The sequence below is a fragment of the Anarhichas minor genome, unplaced genomic scaffold (assembly GCF_050575085.1).
Source record: "Anarhichas minor isolate MPS153535 unplaced genomic scaffold, ASM5057508v1 ptg000018l, whole genome shotgun sequence".
NCBI lineage: Eukaryota > Metazoa > Chordata > Actinopteri > Perciformes > Anarhichadidae > Anarhichas > Anarhichas minor.
The window spans coordinates 13,435,213-13,456,643 of record NW_027466464.1 but is presented as its reverse complement, the minus strand read 5'-3'; the positions used below and the strand labels follow the sequence as shown (position 1 = coordinate 13,456,643).

At 46.1% G+C, this 21,431-nt stretch overlaps 2 protein-coding genes across 5 annotated transcripts in view; both read right to left on the bottom strand.

The window, feature by feature from the left end:
* Positions 1-481: 481 nt before the first annotated feature.
* On the bottom strand, positions 482-15,572 carry LOC142952985 (aryl hydrocarbon receptor-like). The gene is made up of 11 exons (XM_076095033.1): positions 15,135-15,572; positions 14,427-14,614; positions 11,539-11,648; positions 9,683-9,772; positions 9,498-9,600; positions 9,285-9,421; positions 7,596-7,801; positions 7,405-7,514; positions 6,067-6,208; positions 4,618-5,989; positions 482-2,712 (listed from the first exon to the last, which is right to left on the bottom strand). Exons 1-11 carry the CDS (start codon positions 15,173-15,175, stop codon positions 2,593-2,595), a joined length of 2,619 nt encoding a protein of 872 aa, XP_075951148.1. The 5' UTR covers positions 15,176-15,572; the 3' UTR covers positions 482-2,592.
* A 527-nt stretch (positions 15,573-16,099) lies between these two features.
* Positions 16,100-21,431, bottom strand: part of LOC142952799 (uncharacterized) — a 43,396-nt gene continuing 38,064 nt past the window's right edge. For all 4 annotated transcript variants that reach the window (XM_076094743.1, XM_076094744.1, XM_076094745.1 and 1 more), the window contains 2 exons: positions 19,582-21,364; positions 16,100-19,444 (listed from right to left, as the gene is read on the bottom strand). In XM_076094743.1, the coding sequence (XP_075950858.1) occupies positions 19,358-19,444; positions 19,582-21,364 (1,870 nt within the window). In that variant the 3' untranslated portion in view covers positions 16,100-19,357. The remainder of the gene's footprint in view (positions 19,445-19,581; positions 21,365-21,431) is intronic.

Sequence of the window (21,431 nt, the reverse complement as noted above, 5' to 3'; positions counted from 1 at the left end):
AGGTTATCGATGGCGTGCATCACTTCACTCTGAGCTCCCATGATGCAGCTCACCTCATTGTTTTTATTTCAACAAATATATTTCTTATTCTTGTTGTTATTTGTGGTATTAAATTCTTCCTCACCTTGTTCTCGTTGTATGATCTCATTCTTAACAGTCTACTTGTTTATTTACTCATTTTAATGTGGAGAAGTTACGTATTATACCTTTAATTATTTACAGTATTAGAGTCTGTTAGTCAAATATTAAAGGTACATTAACATCCGTCTCTCTTGTTTCTGATCCGAGTTCTGTCTTACCTAACCTTCCTGTCACAGTCTGGCTGGCTACAGCTGACTGTGGGGAGAACAGGTGAGCAGCTCAGGGGATGTGAGGCGGAGGAGGCGGAGCTACAGTGACACCTGGTGGACAGGTGAGGAAGGTCAGCTTCTGAAAAGACAGGAGACAGGTGAGCACAATCACGCAGAGAGAGGCCGCTCGGTGTGATTGCACAAAATCCTTTATTTCCAGGATCCAAGAGCACATTTTGAACACACTGCTTCAAGACAAACTGCATTTTTAAAAAGATTTGTTTACATACAACTACAACCTTCAGTGATAAAAGTAGCAAAATAAAGTCTGTGTGCTTTAAAAAATAACGTAACCACGAGCAAATGACAAGCTTACGGAGAGTTTGGTTCCAAAGTTTGACAAAATGACACAATGAAAATATATAAAAGGCTTTTAAACGTTATCTGGTGGATTTATAAAGAGTAAAACGTAGCTCCAGACTTATGGCACTGCTTCTGTTCTGAGCTAAAGTGACAAACATGACAAAGATAAAACACAAGGGAACGATATTCACACAACATGGAGTCATCAAATGCTTTTTTCAGTGCTGGAGAAAGAGTTTGTAAGTGATTTTAAAGTAGTTAAAAAACACAGTTATACACACACACACACACACACGACCAGCTTGTTTTTAAAGCGCCTTGGTAAATGACTGTCACCTCATAATCTTTCATACAGCATTTCATCTCACAACTGGTTTTAAATATTCTGTTCTATAAGAAAAGTTTACAAAAGAAAAAGAGGCAAATCTGTAAATGCATTTCGTCGTTGTGACGCTACCGAAGTCCACCAATCGCTCGCCAGCACCGTTCCGTAGGGACAGAAAAGCTTCACGTTCTCACGAGACATTCAACCACTGCAGACACGCGTGTGGTCACATGTCTCTCATTTGGTCTTTGAGTCGGTGCTAAATGCTAAATGCTAAATGCTGTCGTCCAGCTTTTTGACCTTTTAGGTCTTTGAAACGTGAGCAGTGCTGCGTTCATGTCACATCTCAGCTGTGTGGAAAGACATCTTGATATTTGGAGAGTCCACACCTGTTAGAGGGGTAGTTTGGGTGCTTTGTGGGGCTGTGTGAGGTGTACTACACGTGACGTGAACGCAGCATCAGCTGAACAAAGATCATGTCCGGTGAGAGCTCGTGTCTGTTGGTAACGTTTGGTTTGCTTCTTACTTTAAAGTAGTTTACACACATGAACAGAAACACACTGCTTCCAACATTTAAGTGCACATCTTCTCTCAATCGTCTGTGATCAAAACAATAAGACGTATATACTTCCATGCGCTTCCTCTCGGGCCTTCCGTTGTCTTCTATTATGTACAGCTGGTCCTCAATGGATGTGTGCACGGACCGACAGCAGGATGCAGTAAGGACAAATAAGGACAAGGCATCCATGGGAGATTCTCACACTAAAATGCTTATTTACGCTCAGAGCCTCTCTGATCGTGTGTAATATTAAGGCTGAAATGCAGCATCAGTATGAACGTGTTTTCTCTGATAAAAACCTTTCACCGTCTGTTTGAATCTCATCTCAACAATATCAACGATTAGAATGAAATGCTGTTTTTGTTGCTGTTGAAAAGCACCGAGACGAACGGCTTCTACCGACTCTACGGGTCGTCTACGATCGCACACCGACGGTTAAATAACGAGCAGATCACCAGCTTCTTCTTCTACTAATGTAACATGTAAACCGCCTGTTAGCTGCTAATCAATTCCTGTAATACAACAAAGCATAGCGTCGTGTTTTAAGCTATAATATTCCATATTTCACAGGTTGGTTTAGGAACACAAATCTAGAAGCCTGGGTGTGATACTCGAGCTGAAGCATCTTTATTTATCTGTTTTTAACCAGCAGCTACTTGTAAAGAAGGAACCTTGACGCACACAGCTTGCTGGTGAGGGAGGACATGTGAAGGATGCACGTTATGAAACTCTGCTTTCCATTGTTTTATGATGCTACAACCTTTCACACTTATGTTTGTAGAGATTCGTATCGTCGTTCTTGTTATCCCGTTATTGGCGTACACACACAAAGAGACTGTTCATTTAAAGTGTGTCTCTTCTCCTCAGGACGCCAACAGTGTATTTACAGATAAGGAGGAACATGAATATGTTATAACACGCAGTGTGACGGATACACAAACACCAGCAGAACAAACCGGATGTAGAGTCCTGTCTTCTTTTCTCCCCTTGCATTGTCCAGAAGGCGTGGTCACGCTGAACATCTCTTTTCCTCCTTCTGTACCTCCTCTTCTCCTTCAGAGCAGAAAGGGTTTGTGGGGGTCCTGCAGGGCGGCGAGTCCGTCGCTGATGTCTCCGCTCAGACGCGTGCGGATGTACGCTGCGTCGGTGGCACTGAGGAGGCGACCGTTCTCCAGCTGGGAAACAAAAGGGGTCAAAGGGTAGTGTGGTTTCATTCATCTTTTTCCTTTATGATTTATCACAATTACTGCTTGTGTATTGTTAGTTGAATACTGTGTACAGAGAGCAGCAGCTGTGCTTTCTGGTGATATACTGTAGCACAGACAGGTTCTACTAGATAAACATGCATTATAAGCAGTTTCCTCATTGAATGTCCTCCTCTCCTCCTGACGGTACATGTTTCCACAGTGGAGTCCTGCTTCTGTCCGAGCTGAGAGTAGAGTAGAGTAGAGTAGAAGAGCCCCCCCCTCCACAGCATTAGGTAATGATGACAGTCAAATTGTAGGTCAGCAGCGCTCATGCTTGACTGGCCGGCCTGCCAGTATTTTTCTTTCAGCGACAGCCACTGACCCTGAAGAATAACAGCGGAGGCTGAATGGATGCCCGGGGCCGACCTTCTTCTCTTCACTACTGAACGGAGAGCAACAATAACACAGAGCATAGATGCAGGAATCTGATCTGATATCTATCGGACAGATCGCAATCATTTCTTTCTTTTCTTTACACCAAGCTTTTAAATTCACTTCATCTCTGACGAGTTTGGTTGAATACAGATTTCACAGAATGGACAAAAGGGTTCCTGTGTTCCTAACAATACAGCAGACAACCTCCGCGTCATAATGTTGGTTTGTAGGTGAAGTAAAGCATTTGTGAGAGCTCCTGAGACGTTCCTGGTTTAAATGCTGCAGCGTTACCTCGTTGTGTGTAACGAGGGGAACTTCTCTGGACCTCCGGCTACGTGTTCATGCTGAAGGAAGACGTTCCCCAGATCCTCCCTGCTCGCTCATTCCTGGGAAACCTTTCTGTGGGACTTTAAAGACAAATTCCTGCTTCCCCTGAACATTACACAGCCCCATTAACCAACACAAGTAATGCTACTGGGACCTGAGTTCATGCTGGGCTGCAGTGAGTCGGGTGCATCAATTCAATCTGAAAATAATTCTTAAAATGTTCCTTTAAATGTTTGGTTCGGGCAACATCGGTTCATCTGTAGATGACTTTCTCGATTTATCATTTAGAGCATAAAATATGTTGAAATGGTCAAAAAAGACAATATTTACATTTTAATATTGATTGATTTGTTCGACCAACAGTCCAAAATGCAGAAAATAGAAAAACTATCTGTTAAACAACTCAAATAACCTCCTCTGAGGACTGCTCCAGGAAGTATAAGTCTATGTTGAAGGAGGACGAGACGAATGTGTTTGGACAACCAAATAAAGCAGAAAGTAAAGTATTGCAGAGAGGAAGTGAAGGTTGTTTGATGTTGTATCTGATGAGAGTAACAGCACATAGTACGGAGCAGAGACTCGAGAGGACTCTACTCTCAGACCGTCTCGCCCTCGTCTTATTTACAGGCCGTGTCCGCTCGCATCATCACAGTTTACACTGAGCTGCATGCCGGCCCGGGGCCTCTGTGAGCCGACGCGAAGGAAAAAAGAGAAGAAAATCAATTTCCATGACAGTGAAAGAGAACAGCGCAGGGCTGCAGGGTTGTGGGTCCCGCGGTCCTTCGTCAGTGGGATCAAGAGTTTGGCTCCCAGACCAAACAGTTGTGAGGAGAGCTGGCAGCTTGACGGTGAGGAGGGAGAAGAGGAAGAACAGGCCTGACACGAGACAGAAGGTCTTAGTGGGACTCAGGAGGGATGTTGTGTCTCATGGACAGAAAGTCAGCCTCCAACCTCTAAATGTCATCAGGATATTGAAACCTGAAGAGTTGTCGTCGTGGATTTAACTTAATGGCGTCAAGTCGATTGACCTTTCAGCTACGAGTTAGGAACAAAGATTTCTGTGTTTGTGTACAAAAAAAGATTCAAAGAACGTTATTAAAATGGCTTTTTGTCACGTGAATGCTCTCTTACCTTGCTGTGGGTGGAGTCTAGTGTGGCGGTGCTGAACGTGCCGTAGGCCTCTAACGACGGCCGGCTGTGCTGAGGCTGGGACAGACCCAGGAGCTGCTCCAACTCCGGCGCAGAGCTCTGGGTGGGACACTGGGACAGACACGGCGGTGGAAGCTGCTGGTGTTCGTGGTCACCCTGCAGCTGGTAGGAGCTCTGGTAGCGACCCACGTCCGGGGTTGTAGCACCTGAGATGTTGTAACCCAGGTGGCCGACCTCCACGTGTCCGTTTGGGATGTAAGACCCGTTTGTTGTGAGCTGATTGTGGAAGCCGGGCAGCAAAGGGAAGCTCTGGCTGCTGGCCTGCTGGTGGGACTGGAGGTGGACCGGGTGCTGGTGCTGCTGAAGCTGCCCCTGTGGACTCGACTCCAGAAGGTGTTTGTGTTCTCCGTTGAGCTGCGAGGCTCTGAGCACTGTATGTGGGTGATGACGGTTGTTGGCGTGATGGCGGCTCTCTGTCGTTACCACCCAGTGAGTGTGAGGAATCCCGGTTAAAGTCTTGGTGTCCGCTGCTCCGGGCTGAATCTGCTCCGGGTGAGCTTTCACTTCAGCACCGACGTGCTGCAGCATCTGCTGCGACAGCTGGGTGATGGGAGGAGCTGGAGGGACAGCGGCTGTGAGACAGGTCTGTGGCTGCTGGGAGACGCTTTGGGCTGCAGGTCCAAATCCACCTCCGTCTCCTTGTCCCCCCCCCTCTGTCCCACTCTCCAGAGAGTCGTGGATGTAGGAGAGGATTTCGTTGTTGGTGAGAAGGTCGCCAAGTGTCGGGACGCGGTTTGGGCCCAGCTCCACCTGGATCATCCTCTCGTCCAGCAGCAGGAGCTCCAGGTCTTCGGCGTTCAGGCCCAGGTTCTCCAGGGCGCTAAAGAGCTCGCTGTTGGAGCACGGCTCCTCTCCTTCCAGAGACAGAGAGTCCAAAGTGGCCAGCAGGGGGTCATAGCTCGGTGTTTTGTTGCTGCATCTCCCCATCTCCCCGTTGGATTCCATATGCCAGCTGTCGCCGCTTAACAAGCCACCAAAACCATCGCCGTCGCTTTGCTGCTGGCTGAAAAGGCTGCTGTGGTACGACATCTTCGGCTCCGGGTCCGGCTGGCAGACGTACACGGACTCATCCTGGCTCATGAGCGCCCCCAGCAGGGACTTTGGGTCCAGGTCCTCTGAACAGTTCTTGTCCAATTTCCCCTTCTTGGACTTGCTGCCTTTGGCTTTTCCCTGGAAGGAGTCGGGGAAGCCGTGCAGCGGATAACCGGTCTGGTAGAGAGTCGCCTCTCCGGTGGCGAAGGTGAAGGGAAGGTGCATCGACCGCTTCCTCAGGTGCTCCCCTCCTTCCTCATCCCTGTGGATCACACAGAACAAATTAACAGATCAATCAGCTAACACTCAAAGCTGGAACTGGAACCGGCGTCCACTTACACCAGCGGCCTCTGGGTGGCGATGATGTAGTCGGGCTTGCTGTTCTTGTAGACGAGCCGGGCGTTGGCCTGGACCCACTTCCACCGGTTGTCCTTGGTGAGCAGCCTGAAGACGGTGAGGCCGCTCTCGCCCGTCTTCATCACTGGAATCACATCAGAGGCTCCGTGTCACTGCTGTTCACGCCCTGCACGCCCTGCAGTGCAGCCGTGCAGCCGCCGCTACTTTGGCTACATGCACACGTTACAAGTCCTGTTTGCACACACTTAAAGCAGGACAACACGCGTGCAGCATCACACCCTCATCTCCACGGCTCAGTGTTGTCTCAGTGTGTCATTGTTCCTGTGCCGTCTACTTTCAGACCAATGTTCCAAAATGTCGTGAGTAACCTAATACAAGTGGTATAACTTGATTAGTTTCCGCCAATAAAGAAGAAGAAAATAAACTGAATTGTGTCCGTTATTATGCATATGAATCATAAAAGAGGAACATCAGTCATGTGCAGGTTTTGCCTTCCAGTTGTGAGAATGAGCTCATCATGCAGCAGCAGTTTCCATATGAATTCATTACATAACCGGTTTGTCTTCCTTCCCATCTGTGCGTGTGTGTCTCTGTGTTGTATGTTTCCAAATGCACACGCATGTATGTCCGTTTTCTGGATGCATGACTACATGCATACAGTGTGTGTCTTTGTGAGCGAGCGTGTCTGGTGTCGGCGCGTCGAGAGCACCATGGTTACCACTAACCGGGTCATCCGGTACACGAAGTAAGTAGGACACTTGACTCTCGCTTGGAGTTTTCCTCCACCATCAGCAGACACACACACAGCGTTTGTTTGCGTGTTTGTTGCATGTGTTACAGATGGAATGTTGGATCTACACACGTTAATATTTACCGGGAAGCTGAAATAAACGTTTGTGCTGTTAAAAATAGATAAAGAATCAGAACGATCTCATTTGAATCCCTCAGTGAGCAGCTCTACATGTTCCCTAGCGGCCTGAAATAGACTTTCTATTGTTCAGACGTTTGCTGAGTCAACCGTCTTCCTCTGCGCATGCTATTTGGGGCGTGGCCAGATGCAATTAAGAAGGTAGATCTTACAGTGTTGATAAGAGAATATCATCTGTTGACATTTGCATAATCACCACTCAACCTCAACGATATGCGAAACCGCCCAAATCTGACTGTTTGGGTTCCGGCACAGGTGCGTAAATACAAATATATGCAGTTTATATATGAATATATATGAATATATATAAAAAAAGGTAAAACAACAGCTAATGGAGCACATCTTTATGCGTATGTTCCTAAAAAAACAATGAAACTTGGACTGTGACTTACTTCGGACGTGGTTTTCGGCGCAGTACAGCATGTCGGCAGCGTGAATGAACTGGTAACCCGAGCCTCGAACTCTAAGCTCCGCCTCCGTGTAGCCCAGAACAATCTTACCCCTGAGAGAATGACACACTTTAACAATCCAGCTCATTCAACAGCATTCTGAATAAATGTGAGGGGGTTTCTGGAGGACGCACTTCGCGTCGCAGGACATGGGCGTGAAGTCCAGCTTGTGTTTGGTCCTGAAGATCATGTTCCTGGTCCTGATTTCCAAGATGGCCGGAGACTGGAGAGGGGTGGCGATGGCGAACAGGGCGAGCTGAGGCGGAGCGCTGCCCTCGCCGTCGCACCGCTGGCGGCTCTGACCGTGGAGGAACTTGAGACGACCCTGGATGTTCAACGCCTGAGAGGAGAGGCACCATCGACACGTAAACACACTGGTTCCACCGGTGTGTCTTACTGGGAACCCTCCAGCTGCTCTCCCTCTGGTCACGTGACTCGTTGCACAACAGTTTTTAAGTGGCCGGGTCTTCATGCATGACTGACGATCATCCAAACTAAGACTCTCTTTTTGTAGACAAATCACAGGTCTCACAATAATCGGTGTGAGCTTCATAAGGCTCATGCATGTGGTCCAGATCAACACACAGAGTAGATGAGGAGTCATGTCCATCACCTCTATTAGTGAAGGCTCAGTTCAGCTCTGTTGGGGGGATCTGTCCATCTGGACGTTCATTGGTCTGCCTGTAATGTTGCGTGTGATGATCTCCTTCATGTTGAGGTTACGTTTAATAAGATTTAAGAAAGTAATGAATTGTTGGAACCACAAACACTTCTGGGAAGTTTTCTGGGTCCGTTCTTCTCGTGTAAATGTGTCTGATGGTACGATAACCTCTAAAGAAAAGACTTTCTCCCCCCTGATGTCCTCCTCTCCGCCTGTGGCATCTCGTGTGAGGACCCCCACCTCCTCTGTTAACTCTGGTTAATTGACCTTAGTGGGTTTAACAGCCTGCAGTCGGGATGTCAGGAATCTAGCCCTGAATAGCAAGAGGGATTAAGGAAAGCAAAGCCATAGCGAGCGGTAGACAGAAGCAGAAACCTGGCTTAATGCTCACGCAAACACAGTGGGAGGGGGAAGAGAGAGTCGCAGGTTCAAACCCCTTCAGGAGAGCTGCTGGAGAGTCCTTGAGCAAGACGATAACAACTCCAACCATAACTGTCCTTCACTGACAAAGACGTGTTCTAGCTGCACTCTTAATAAATAAGATGTTTGTTAGACATGTATATTTGATGTTAGAGAGAGAAATACTTTTCAGATGCTTTAAGAAAGTTTCAAGCTTCTGCTGGTTGATTTTCACAGCGTGAAGGAAGCAACCTAAACGATGCACCGTTAACGAGCTAAAACATTAATTGTTTAGTCTGTAAAATGACCATCAAATTGGCTTCAAATGAGAGATTAAATCTCTGAAAATATGAAACACAAAAAAGCATAAAATCCTCAAAGATGAGCGGCTGAAGGTAAGTAAAGTGTTTGGTATTTTGGCTTGATAAATGAAGGATTTTTCTGCCCCTGCAGTGACTTGCTCATGGGCGACCCTGCCCCAGTTTTCCCAGCAGGGTCGAGGGATTTTTCGCTGCCACTGAACACAGCGTGCGTCTCTCTCCATCTGCAGCTAATTGTCTTAGTGGAAGTAGCGAACAACCCTGACTAAGCAAGTTTCCCCCTCTGCTCCGGGGGGATTAAGGCCCTTTTCCCCACGGCCCCGAGGCTCTCTTAAGGCGGATTACAGGAGTACATGGTGGCTTCTGATGGCTGAGGGACTCTGAGGGACTCTGAGGGACTCTGAGGTGGCACGCCATAGTTCGAAACTAAATTTCGGTCTTACCAGGAAGCCGGAGGAGTTGTCCAACAAACAGCGGAAGCGGCAGACGAAGCCTCTCTCCAGGAAGGAGGAGTTCTCAGGAGGAAGCTGCTCGGGGTTGTAGTTCACCAGGCAGGAAGAGCTCGACACCGACTCGCCATCTGACGTCAAACAATACGTTTTATTCCTCTATTGGTGACGTCTGTAATGCTGTAGAGCCATGTTGTCTTTACGCACCTGTTGAGGGATCTGGGTTGAGGGCCCAGTGCAGGTTGCTCCTGAACTCCTGCTGGTCTTCAGTGTGGATCAGCTCCAGCACACTCTGGTGCATCACGTCGGTCTGAAGTTACACAGACAATGAGTGAGGAGAGCTACATGTGGCTCGGCTAAGACAAACTCTTGTTTAATAAATGAGCCTCTACCTGGTGGAAGCCGAGGTAGTCCTGGATGCTGTGAGAGCAGAAGAAGACGGTTCCTTCAGCGGTCACCACCAGGACGAAGCCGTTCAGGGCCTGCAGAGAGGAAACGCACCGTTTGTTTCATACTTATTCATATTGCATTGAATTATAATCCTGATTAAAACGTGTGGTGGTCACTGGAAGGACTGGAACCCTCATATTCAAGACACAGCAGTAAGGTGAACATGCAGAGAACATATCAGATTCCAGTGAGAACAAAGGCTTTAAAACAAAGGGAAGACATGAAACTAAAGAACACTGAGACTTCTCCTCCGGGCAGAAAGAGAGGAAGACGAGGAGGAGGTCTGACTAACACCTTCATCCCGGCTCCTCCTCCGGCCTCGGGGGTCGCTGAGGAGGTGATGACATCGCGTCCCGACACCACAAAGAGTCTTTATAAGGTTCATATATCGCTGCTGTTGGGTCAAAACTTTACATTTTCCTTGTGAAGCCTCTTTGGAAATCCGTTACATGACGTCAAAAATTCATCCGCTTCAGGCTGGAAACAAGACCTCTTCTCTCAGCTGATGAATAATTCACATTTAGGGAGGCGGGTCTTACTCGATAGCGGCAACATGTGAGTAGAAAACGCCAAAATGACTTAATTTACTCTGAACATTTGTACTGTTGCAGAGGTTTGATTACATCATCGTGATCACTGCACAGCTCTGTTTATTAAAGGTGTACTGCCCATAAATATGAATAAAATACCTCCATCATCAAGTAGAAGCATGTATTTATTGTCAAAAGGAAAAGGGCAGAAACTTTCATTGCCACCCAACTTACTTTGATTTAGATTTTTTAGTAAAAATAATCAGATATTTTGTCATTAATTCATTGTTATGAAGCGAAAACAGGAACCATCCTCTGGTTTTAGACCCAGTGTGCAGCAGAGTGGAGAGGAACACGGGCTCTGTGTATAAATATTTACCGTGGATTCATGTGTTTGTTGTTTCTGTCACATGACCATGTGACCACACACAGGAAGTGCATTCACCACAGAAGAAGAAGCTTTGTGACCCAGTTCACGGGTCTATAAGTGGACGACAGGAAGCCGTGATGGGTGCTAAAGATCTGGAGGTACGCCGTCAAACAGCCAAGAATACTCCCAATGCTTTTAGTTGATTTCCACCCCCCTCTGTGCTCCATAATAGATGAGTCCACCGGCTCTGTATAATTCATGGGACAGTCGGTGTCCGTAATGGAACAGAAGGAAGCTGCTGATCTTCGCTGCTGCAGTGACCCATTTACTCCTCTGGGATCAATACGTGTGTCAATACACTGATGTAGGGCAGAGGAACCAGTGGTGACTTACTGTCTCTTTATGTCCATACCATCACCTTCATCACTGCACGTTCTGGACCTTTAAACCTCTTTAAACTGCAACTACGGATTCTTTTTCTGCCATTTTGGAGGCCGTGGAAACAAGAACATTGACGTATCATTTTCTAAGTTGCTTATTTCCACATCCAGCAGTTTCTTTGAGCTCTTTAGCTGCTAAATGCTCCACTATGTGTCGTGTGCGGTGGCTTTTTACAGCTTCTTCTCTGAAGACATTGAGTGCGAGAGAAGATTTTGTGGCGTAAATGACACATGAAGCTAGAGACGCTACAGGTTCTGAAGAGAGCCCGTCTGTTGGTGAACCTAAACGGACAAACTAGATCGAGTGGCAGTCATGAGAACCAGGACAGAAGCATGATGCTCGCTATAAAGGACAGCGAGCTAACTCTTCATCCAGATGTTCATAACGAGCCACATCCATGAACGTGATTAAAGACAACACCTCGTTTCCCGGTGATGGAAGTCTGAAGGTGACCAACCTGCAGCAGCAGCTCCCCCTCGGGTACGCCGCCGTCCACGGACGCACTGCCGGCGTCCCCGTGGTCGCTGCTCTTCTTCCCGCCGGTGGACAGCTGGTTCTTCAGCGTCACTGCGGAGAGACGGACAGAGAGGACGGGTCGGTGACGGACATTTGTATCCAGTTAGAGTGTCTCTGTCACATATATAGATTAAAGTCTGACATCTGCTCATTATGGGATGATTAGAAGGGTCTCCTTTAAGAACGTAGGCTGTATTAATGGAGACAACACAGAAGTCTTCTTTATTGATTTTACATGCAAAAGAAAATAGAGAGAGAGAGAGAGAGAGAGAGGATTTAAGGCAACACGCTTCATCAGCTTGCAAATAAACAGATAAAAACGTCGGCTTTCCAAAGTGTTACTGTGACTAAAAGCTTTCCTGTAGTCGGGCAGATGAGACGCCTCACACAGGGGCTTCTCTGTCACCTCTGACCCCTGAGACAGAAACACGGAGGCCAGCCCGGTGCCTCTGACTCTGGTTGAGGACAAACAAAGAGCTTCTCTGAGACGTTGATGGAACAGGAAGTCTCTGAGCGCCGCAGACAATACAGACACTCCAGGTTCCAGCACTCAGACGGCTTCTTCTGATCGCGACCCAGATTCCAGTCCGGGATCAATAAAGCTCCATCGTATCACTTTATTATCTTTAATGGAGTCTTTGTGTGCAGCAGCCTCGGGGCGGATTAAACCTCCACAAGCCTCCACATGGATCCACATGGATCCACATGGATCCAGCACCAAGTCAGACTAAAGATACTACATTTATACAATGAATGGAGACATTTAAATATATATATCGGATACATTTGTGGTTGGGATTACATTTAAAAGTCATTTCTGGCGACTGACTGATAAAAAATAAAGGTGTTTTACTTTGTGACTTTATCTCAGAAAATGTCTCGTGGTATAAAATAACACGCTCACTAAGCTCGGCGTAGCGTCGGCTCACAGGCCAAGAGACGGAGCAGCAGAAGCATGTCCACCATCAATAATTAACAGCTGTGACGTCACGGACGGGAGCTGGTGGCAAGAAAGAAAACACCCCGAGGCGACGGGGACGAAGAGGGGACGTCTGTTGGCACAACGAGGACACCGCCGGCCAATAGAAACATCACAACAGACGCGCTTCAGGCAGATAGGAAACATGAAGGAAGCTCCGAACATCCGCCAGGTTCAGTCCACTGCTGCTGGAAATCAACATCATGATTATAATAAATATTGATATCACAAGCGAGCAGAGAACGAGCTCACGTACGAACGAGCGAGAGGCTGCAGCGTTGTTCATCCACCTCTCGTCTGGAGGGACCCATACTATTTACATTATTATCTCTGTCTTTAGAGATCAAATACAAGGTAATACCTGTAACATTTCACATATTATTATGTGATGCTTGTTTCGTAGAGAGCATCGGTTTTTACCAGGCGTCCTGAACGCAGCATCAAGTCCACAGAAATACATATTCGGCATTTTCTTCTCCTGCATTTGCTGCTTCATGAGGAAAAGAAAGTCTGACATCTTGTAGACGTAACTTAACATTTGTAGTTATTTAGAAACGCTCTGAAGCTCACCTCACACATGGTGCACCACCACAGCAGGAGCAAATAAAAAGCGTTTTCTGAGGTTGTGAGAGTCAAAAGTTGAAAAGTGGGCTCCGGCGTCCCCCCCCTTCTTTCTTCAAAAGGTCTGTAGCGCGGTCGTGAGTGGATTATCCCGCCATGTTTCTACTCTCCGAGGCTTTCATCTCCTCCTCCCACCTCCTCAGACCTACTTTCCTGTGTGACGGAGACTTTGGGGTCGACTCGTGGCCGTGGGCAAGAGAGAGGAGCTGACCTACAATACGTTGAGGCTGAACTGAGACATTACCATGAGAGTGGGGGGGGGGGGGGGTCGTCCAGGGTTCACTTAAACAGGGACGGGTCTGCTGGCCTGTTTCTGCAGGGTCAGCGTGTTTCAGTCTCGCTGTTTAGCTTTTTAGAAACACAGAAAATAGATCTGCTGTCTGAGAAAAGGAGGTTCCTGCACACGAGATATGAAGCCGAGGTTTCTCTCACTAGACCTTTGAAAGGGAATCATTCAAGCACACGTGGGGAATAGTTCACACCTTCAGTTCACGTAGGCAGCTCCTCAAATACAAAATATTAAAATATACGATGGATGAGGCAGCAGCACCTCACACCAGATTTAAGTGTGCAGCTTTCAGACGCACATTTTTGGATTGAGATGTAAAATCCACAGAGAACACAGATTTCTTTGGGAGGAAGAAGTGATGAGATGAAGTAAGAAGCTTTATTTCTCCTCTGAGATCATACATTCAGCTCAAGGCTGGGGAGTTTCTACTATGCTGCGTTTGAGTTTATCTTTTCAGCCAAACAAACAGCATTTGTAGTCTCAAATATGAGGAAATCAGAGGGACAATATGGTGGATTGTTGATGTTTACCCTCGTCTTCATCACTTGCTGTGAGACCCTCCCTGACCTTCTCTCTCTTCACTTCAAACCTTCCACTGTGTCTGCTTCTGCTTGTTTCCTCCTCCGTGTCCGCGGGTCCTGTGCGAGGTGTGAAGAGCTATTTCAGTATTTCGGGAGGCGGGGAGGAAGAAGGGCCGAGCAGCTGTTCCCAGACCGACATTGAGCAGCTTGACGTTCTCTCTCTATCTGTCTCAATTTCAACATTCTTCATCGTCACCACTGTTAAACCACTGCTGATGCCGTCAAAGTCCTTTAGTGTGCAGAACGTGCTGATTCCTGCTCAGATCTTGTTCCGCTTCCTCAGTTTAAGGTGTGAATCTTGCAGCTCTCACCTGCTCTCACCTGTGTGGCGTAATAATCATGAGCTGGTGTTTGCTTACCGGAGAAGAAGCTCTTGGTGCGCAGGAAGCTGACGCTGAGTCTGAGGATGGACAGCTTGTCCAGGCTGGAGATGACGTCTTCGGGGAACGGCAGCATGCCGGCGAGCCGGTCCAGCTCCGAGTTCAGCCGGTCGCGGTGCCGTTTGGACGGGTTGGACTTGGCGCTTTCGGTTTGGGTCGGCTTCACTCTGCAGGGGGCCGTGATATTCAACACTTCTCATCATTATCAAGTGAATCATAACTGACACATGGGGCAAATACTGAGGTTCTATTGTCATTGCATACAGATCTATACAGTCTAGATCTAAACCAACATCTGTGAGGCTGAATTTTGGGGAAATTTCATCAAAAGCCATGAAAACATTGCACAATATATTGCAATTTGTTCCCCACAAATTATGATTTATTTCCACTGAAATTCACATATTCATGACTTTCATGTTACTTGTTATTTAATGTGGTGCTAATTAGAGCATTGGTATATTAGCATTATTAATGACAGATATATAGGTGTGGATAAGCATGTATATTTATGGGTTTATGTTTATTTACTTGTTTTATTATTCTCAATAATCCATAACTACAAAAATATAAAGACTATTAATCAAAAATGCTATTTTCTTTATGTATATTTAAATACAATAAGTGTAATTATGTATTACTAAAAGAAGAGATGACGTTAGTTATAATGCTAAATAACAGACTTACCCCTTCTGAGCCGGTTTCCTTCTCTTCCGTGCAGAGTACATGTTGATTTATTCCCGCTGAAGATCCATAAACTCTCCACTCATATCACACCCGCTGCAGACAGCAGAGTCCAGCAGAGTCCAGCAGAGTCCAGTAGAAACCTGCAGCTTTTCCCGGGATAACAAGCACGTGATTCAAACCGACGCCATTACTGAAGTCACACTAGAACAGACGCGCGAGAGCAACGGGACCATCCGTCAAATCCTCCAAATCCTTTTTAAACTTCACATCCTGCGAGAGACTTTCAGCCCGAATTTCATTAAAAATCACACCGCCATGAAGTTGAATGTTCGTCCTCTTTCCTCTCCTCTTTCCTCTCCTCTTTCCTCTCCTCTTTCCTCCCCTCTTTCCTCTCCTCTTCCCTCGCGCTGCTGCTGCTGCTCTCTCTCGGACCAGAGCGTGCTTTACAGTCGTTACTTCGCTGTTACTGGTTTAGTCCTGCAGCGAAAACCATCAAAGGCTTAACTGGGAGCAGATCGTCCAACAGGAGCAGCGGCTTTAAAGAGCCAACATGTGTTCACAGCGCCATCTAGTGGACACTTGAGGCAATCACATTGATCAAAACTACAAGAAACTACAAGAATAACACGGAGACAATAATTAATGTATCCAAAATTCATTTTAAAATAGTTTATAAAAATTAACTTTCATGTAAATTTTCTTCATATTTTTCTAATTATTTTCGACTCAAATAGACCAAAAAAAGCTGTAAAACAAAAATGTTTGCAGTTTTCTTGTCGTCTCCTATTAATCTATTTGTTTGAACCTTTTTAACCAGAATTTTTTAATTCATTATTTAAAGAGAAAGAAAATACTTTTTCTCTTCTCACCAAATAGTTTTCTCACATTTTCCTAAATTCTTCCTTTAAAATATTACAATAAAACATTTCTCTGGAGCGGAGAAGACAAAGCACTGAAGCACCACGTGTGATCAGATCACCTTTAATACGGTGAGCACTCGATACACTGTTACAGGCAAAACTCACAAGATATAATATGTTGAAAAGTTACAAAAACATCATAACAAGAGGTTAACATATGTTTATGCTGTGCAGAGAATGTACAAAATATAAAGGCGGCGTGAGTCATGTTAAGGCAATATGACATAAAATACACAATATAGGACAATAGCCAAATGAAGAAAAGACAAATATATATATTTATATACAGGTACACAAAGATACTGCGATTAGGAGCCTTGGCCTCCTCGGGATTGAGAAGTATAATAAAGTACAAATCTAGAAGCAAGCAACACGATATATTTAATATTTCTATATGAACACTTTGTGATTGGAAGCACTCGGGCTTCAAAGAGGCGGAAACAAGAGCTTCACTTTGTGATGAACATGAATCCATCTGTGATGATTTCATTTGGTTGATTTTTGGTGAATTCTTTCTCTGGCTCAATGTTCAGACTGATGCGCTTCATCTTTACATTCTGTATTTACTGTAATAGTGAATATATTACACACTATGTTGAATAAACTACATGATTTTAAAGGAAAGTATTGCATCATTTTAAATACTTTTTCCTCATTGTTTCATATATAATATTTGAGAAAAATAACACAACTTTAATGAGAATTTGCAACCAAATAATCTTTATGATTAAATGTGATACATTTTGAGCCTTAAAATGAAAGGTTTTGCACGTTATGTTGTAAAAATTGAGCCAAAGCAATCATAAGAAACTGTAACCCAACCTGCCTCCTTTACTGCTGCAGTCAGGGGTTCACTACATTACCCAGAATGCCTTTCAGCAAGTCACAAGGGGTGTCCCAAATCCATACTACTTCCTGTTTGAACAGTGTACTGTGATGATTAGTGTGTATTTGGGACAAAGTGTTCATGTCAACCACCAAGTCATAATTAAAACTACAAAACAATGATTTGTCTCATCAATGTCTATAAAATATTAAAAACATTGATTGCTTCCTGTTTTGTCTAAAACATAAATATATTCTGTTTAAAATGATGTGACAAAGAAAAGCAGCAACTAGAGACATTTTTTAACGACAGACTTACGTATTTGTTTGCCTTTTGCTGCACTGTTGAGCACCAAGTTGGACATTTAGAAGCTGTCAGAAAAATCAAAATATGGCAGATTTAAGTGCGACTGGAAACTTGGGACATGAACGCATCTTATTCTTAGTTGGTGAATGTCAAACCGTCTTCAGGTACAATCGTTGTGGTCTGTTTCCTGCTCATGAAACCGTCTTTTCCCTTTGGTATCCTGCAGAGTTAAACATCACAGATGGCTCTCTTTTTGGCATTTAAGTCCGCTGTCACTACTTTGGTCTTTTGCAGCTTCTATAAATCAGCTGAAACCTACTCATTCTAGAAGAATTGTTTCTTTAAAAAGTGCTGATGAATCAGATTTCATGGCTCAGTATCGGAGGAAGCGACGCACATTTCTTGCAGTTTGAGGCTCTTTCGTGTTTCTTTTCAATCGAAGTGCTGATTTAAAAATAATCAGACAATCGAAAAGACGTCAATTGAAGGCACATGTGAAGAGTTTTCCATTTCTTTTCCTCATTTAAAAAATAAAATACAATAGCTGCCTTTAAACTGTTTTACTTCTGTGTTTCTTGCTGCCGGACGTCCGAGCAAGAACGTCGATAAATTAACCACAAGGACAGAAAGAGGAAAGAGGAAAGAGGACGGAGAAATGAATAAAGGGCCCAGTCTCAGTGATCAGAGATTGATTACCATCCTGGTCTCTAACTTTCAGGTTTGGATCTAATAAAACCTACTTTGAAATAAATCTCTTTACTTATCATGAATTTAAAGTTGGGTCATATTAAAATAAGACATAATCTGGAGGGTGAAGCTCTTATTTTTGTGAATTATTCCTCTTGACTGTGCTTTGGTAAACACTTTAAAGGAACAGTGCAAAAACAATCTCACACAAATTGGCTCCGTGAAGTTTAAGGCAAGTTTGGTTTCAATCAAATATTAAATTTCCACGACACCTTTTTTTATGCAAATATTAAAATGTCATTTTGAGGTTTTGCGTTCTGTCAGTTTAAGGCACCGTCTGTATCTTTCTCCCTACAACAGGAAAACAACAACAACACAGAAACATCAAAGAAGAAAGAAGAGCTGGCTCGGTGATAAACGCTCTGACTGAATGCTCTTAAAATATAGAAAAGAGTTTGTTGTGCGTTTTCTTTTTAATACGCTGTCTGCAGATCTAAATCTCCCTCACTGGGACAGCAAAGAGTTGACATTAACGTAATCAAGACGCATTTTCAAAAGGACAAAAACAGCAACAAAAGATATTCATAGATATATTTTATCCTTCTGAGCGCTCAAATTAGAAAACAGGTTTTTAGGGAGTATGGCGTTCGTGCGTAGGAGACGGCAGAGGATCCTTTCATCCAGGTTCACTCAGGTCTCTAAGTCCTTTCTCTTGTTTGATGCAGGACATTAAATGATGCATTTCCCTCTGAAGAAGTAAAGTTTGGTGCAATGCTCGGCTGTGGCAGTCGCAGAGAATCAGTACGTTTTTAGCTGCAACGGAAAGCAGAAACTGTCCTCACAACATCCAACACGTTCTTCCAACCCAGCATGTTCCACACATACTAACTTCATACGTCACAGGAGGGAGGATTAAAAAGCCAAAAAGCATAAATCTGCTGCTGGATTTCGTCTGTGAAGCATTAACTAAAAGCTACTGTATTTGCAGGGTGTCTTCTGTTCTCCGGCCACAGGGGCAGTGATGAGCCCACTGCAGCTCGATGACGTATTTGGACACACAAGAGTCAGATTTGTGTTTTTGTACAGTGTGTGTGTGGTTAAAGAAAAGACTTCAGGGATGAGGCCTGAGGTCTGACCTCCGATAAAGAGACGACGATGAGCTGCAGACAAACTTCCGTCAACGTGGTCGAAAACCCAGACGAGCTTGTTTTATTTGGTATAATCCAACCAGCTCCAAAAAGGGAATTCATGCTTTTTTTCCTTTGATTAAACTCCACACAAATTAATTTTTTCCTCCTCAAAGACCAGATATCCTGAACCACACAGCCTCCATCACTGTTTCCTAGTAAGAAGAGAAAAGAGGAAGGAGAGGCGTCCTGCTGGGTCTCCTCGTCCTCCTTCTGTTCGTCAGTCTGATCCACACGAGTCTTTCTGTTTCCTGTTGTCGGGATCCTCTGCCGTCCAGAAGTCCCGGCGGCCGGTTCCTATTGGTTCTCTGAGTAGTAGGCGTTCCGGTTGGGCAGCGAGGAGAACGGGAAGCCTCCGTTCCCGACGACTGGACGGCTGTTGATCTGTGAAATCAGAAAAGACAAAGATTACTTTATTATTTAAAAAAATACATCAAACAAAGCTGGATGGTTGGAAATAAAGAAAATAAATAAAAAAGTAGGATTTACAGTAACAATTGGTCTTGCTGTCACCGACTTACCTGCGTCTGCTCACTGAAGTTCAGGTACTGCTGCTGTTGCTGCAGCAGCAGGCCGTCCGGGTCGAGTCCGGCCGTCACTTGGAAGGACAGCTGCGCCTCATCCGGATCCGGGATGGTCGTCATGCCCGGCACGGACGCCCCTCTGGGGAGACCCTGATAGAAGCAGGAGGGGTTGGAGGGAATCTGGTGTCCGACGGGGTTCAGTCTCTGGCTGATGTGGACTCCATTCACAGGCACGGACGTGGGGCCGTTTGTGAACATACAGCTGCTGGGAGGAGCGGAAGGAGGCGGCGGCTCCGTGATTTTCTGAACGGGAAACGGCACGTTTGAAGTCTCCGGAGTCCTGAACATCGGACCGCTGTTAACGGCGTGCAGAGGATTCCTTTGAAATCCTGACGTTTGGTTGAGGCGGGCGCCCATCTGTTGGGGTCCACCTGAGATCAGCTGCTGGTCCAGCGACCAAGGCAGCCTCTGGTTGACGTTGTTTTGTGTCTTAAGTGCAAAGTGGCCCTGCACGCAGCTCGACGAGGACGAACTTGTGGGGAAAGTTGAAATATTTTGAGCATACGTTTCTACAAAGTTGTCTGCTCGGCTTGCGGTGGAGGAGGAGTTCCACTGGTTTCCCTGAACGTTGAACCCAGGATTAAACTGTCTTGTAGCGCTTTGGTCCTGGAGGCCGGTCGGTATGTTCGGCGTCCTCATCTGAAGGTGGCTCTGCATTGGTTGAGCCGTTTGGTTGGGTTGAATCTGATTGGCTGAAGGTTGCCTGAGCGAGAATGATCCGCGGTTGTTGTCTTTGGCTGCAACTTGCAGGGTTCTGAGCTGGTTCTGTGTTTGAGCCGCCATGGAGGGGCTGAAGGTAACTGGAGCACCAGGAGGTCCCAGCTGGAGACCAACAGAAGTGGTCTGCTGAAGGGTTGGACCCAGTTGGAGACCAACAGAAGTGGTCTGCTGAAGGGTTGGACCCAGCTGGAGACCAACAGAAGTGGTCTGCTGAAGGGTTGGACCGTTTAAACCCAGCTGAGGAACATCCATGTGGGTCAGTTTCATGTGGCCCAAGATTGGGGGCGCTTGTCCCGCTACCATCTGCCCTCCATTTGGTATCAGCTGGTTCTGGGGCTCCAGGGGCCAGCCGAAGTTCTGCTCCTGCTCCGGATTCTGGTTCTGGAAAGTGGAAAGGTAGTCCGGCATGACGTCCAGCTGATCCGGCACCTTGAGCCCGCCCTCCCTCTGCAGCTGCTCCTCCACGTACATCAGGATGTCGTTGCTGAGAATGTCGTCCAGGTTTTCGTTCATCTCGCAGCTGCTGCTGCTCATCTTCAGCAGGGTGCTCTCCCAGCTCTTCAGCTCCTCGGGCCCGACGTCCAGGGTGTCGCTGAGGTCGTTCTCCCCGAGGATCTGCTGCAGGGTCTCCATCATGTCCTGAACCGTGGCCTCGGACTTCACCAGGCTCCCTACGGGGGGTTTGGGTGTCGCCAGCTCCCACATATCTCTGGGAACACTGACCGTGGCGTGGGTGTCTTTGAAGGCGGCATCGTTGAGGGTGTTGAAGGCGTTGTTCTTGTTGTGTTCACAGTAGAGAGACTGGTCCTGACTCAGCATGCAGCCCATGATGGATTCGCGGCTGACGGTGTAATCGTCCAACTTCCTTTGCTTGGGGCCGGAGCAAGGGTCGGGGACGTCGACGGTTGGAGCGACATCGTAAAGCAGCGCCTCTCCAGTGGTAAAGTTGAACGGCAACTGGAGGCGACGGAGGCGGAGCTGATCTTCCCCTTCTTCATTTCTGTGGCAAAAAACAAGAGTAGGTCTCTGCTCCTCATGTAAACCATCACGCACAAAAAAACACCGTC

Excerpts from the sequence above, each read along its gene's own strand:
- LOC142952985 (XM_076095033.1), bottom strand. The coding sequence starts at position 15,175 with ATGTACTCTGCACGGAAGAGAAGGAAACCGGCTCAGAAGGG. Across the intron at positions 7,515-7,595 it reads CCCATGTCCTGCGACGCGAA|GGGTAAGATTGTTCTGGGCT; the intron begins GTGCGTCCTCCA and ends TCATTCTCTCAG. Across the intron at positions 2,713-4,617 it reads TAGACTCCACCCACAGCAAG|CTGGAGAACGGTCGCCTCCT; the intron begins GTAAGAGAGCAT and ends TTTGTTTCCCAG.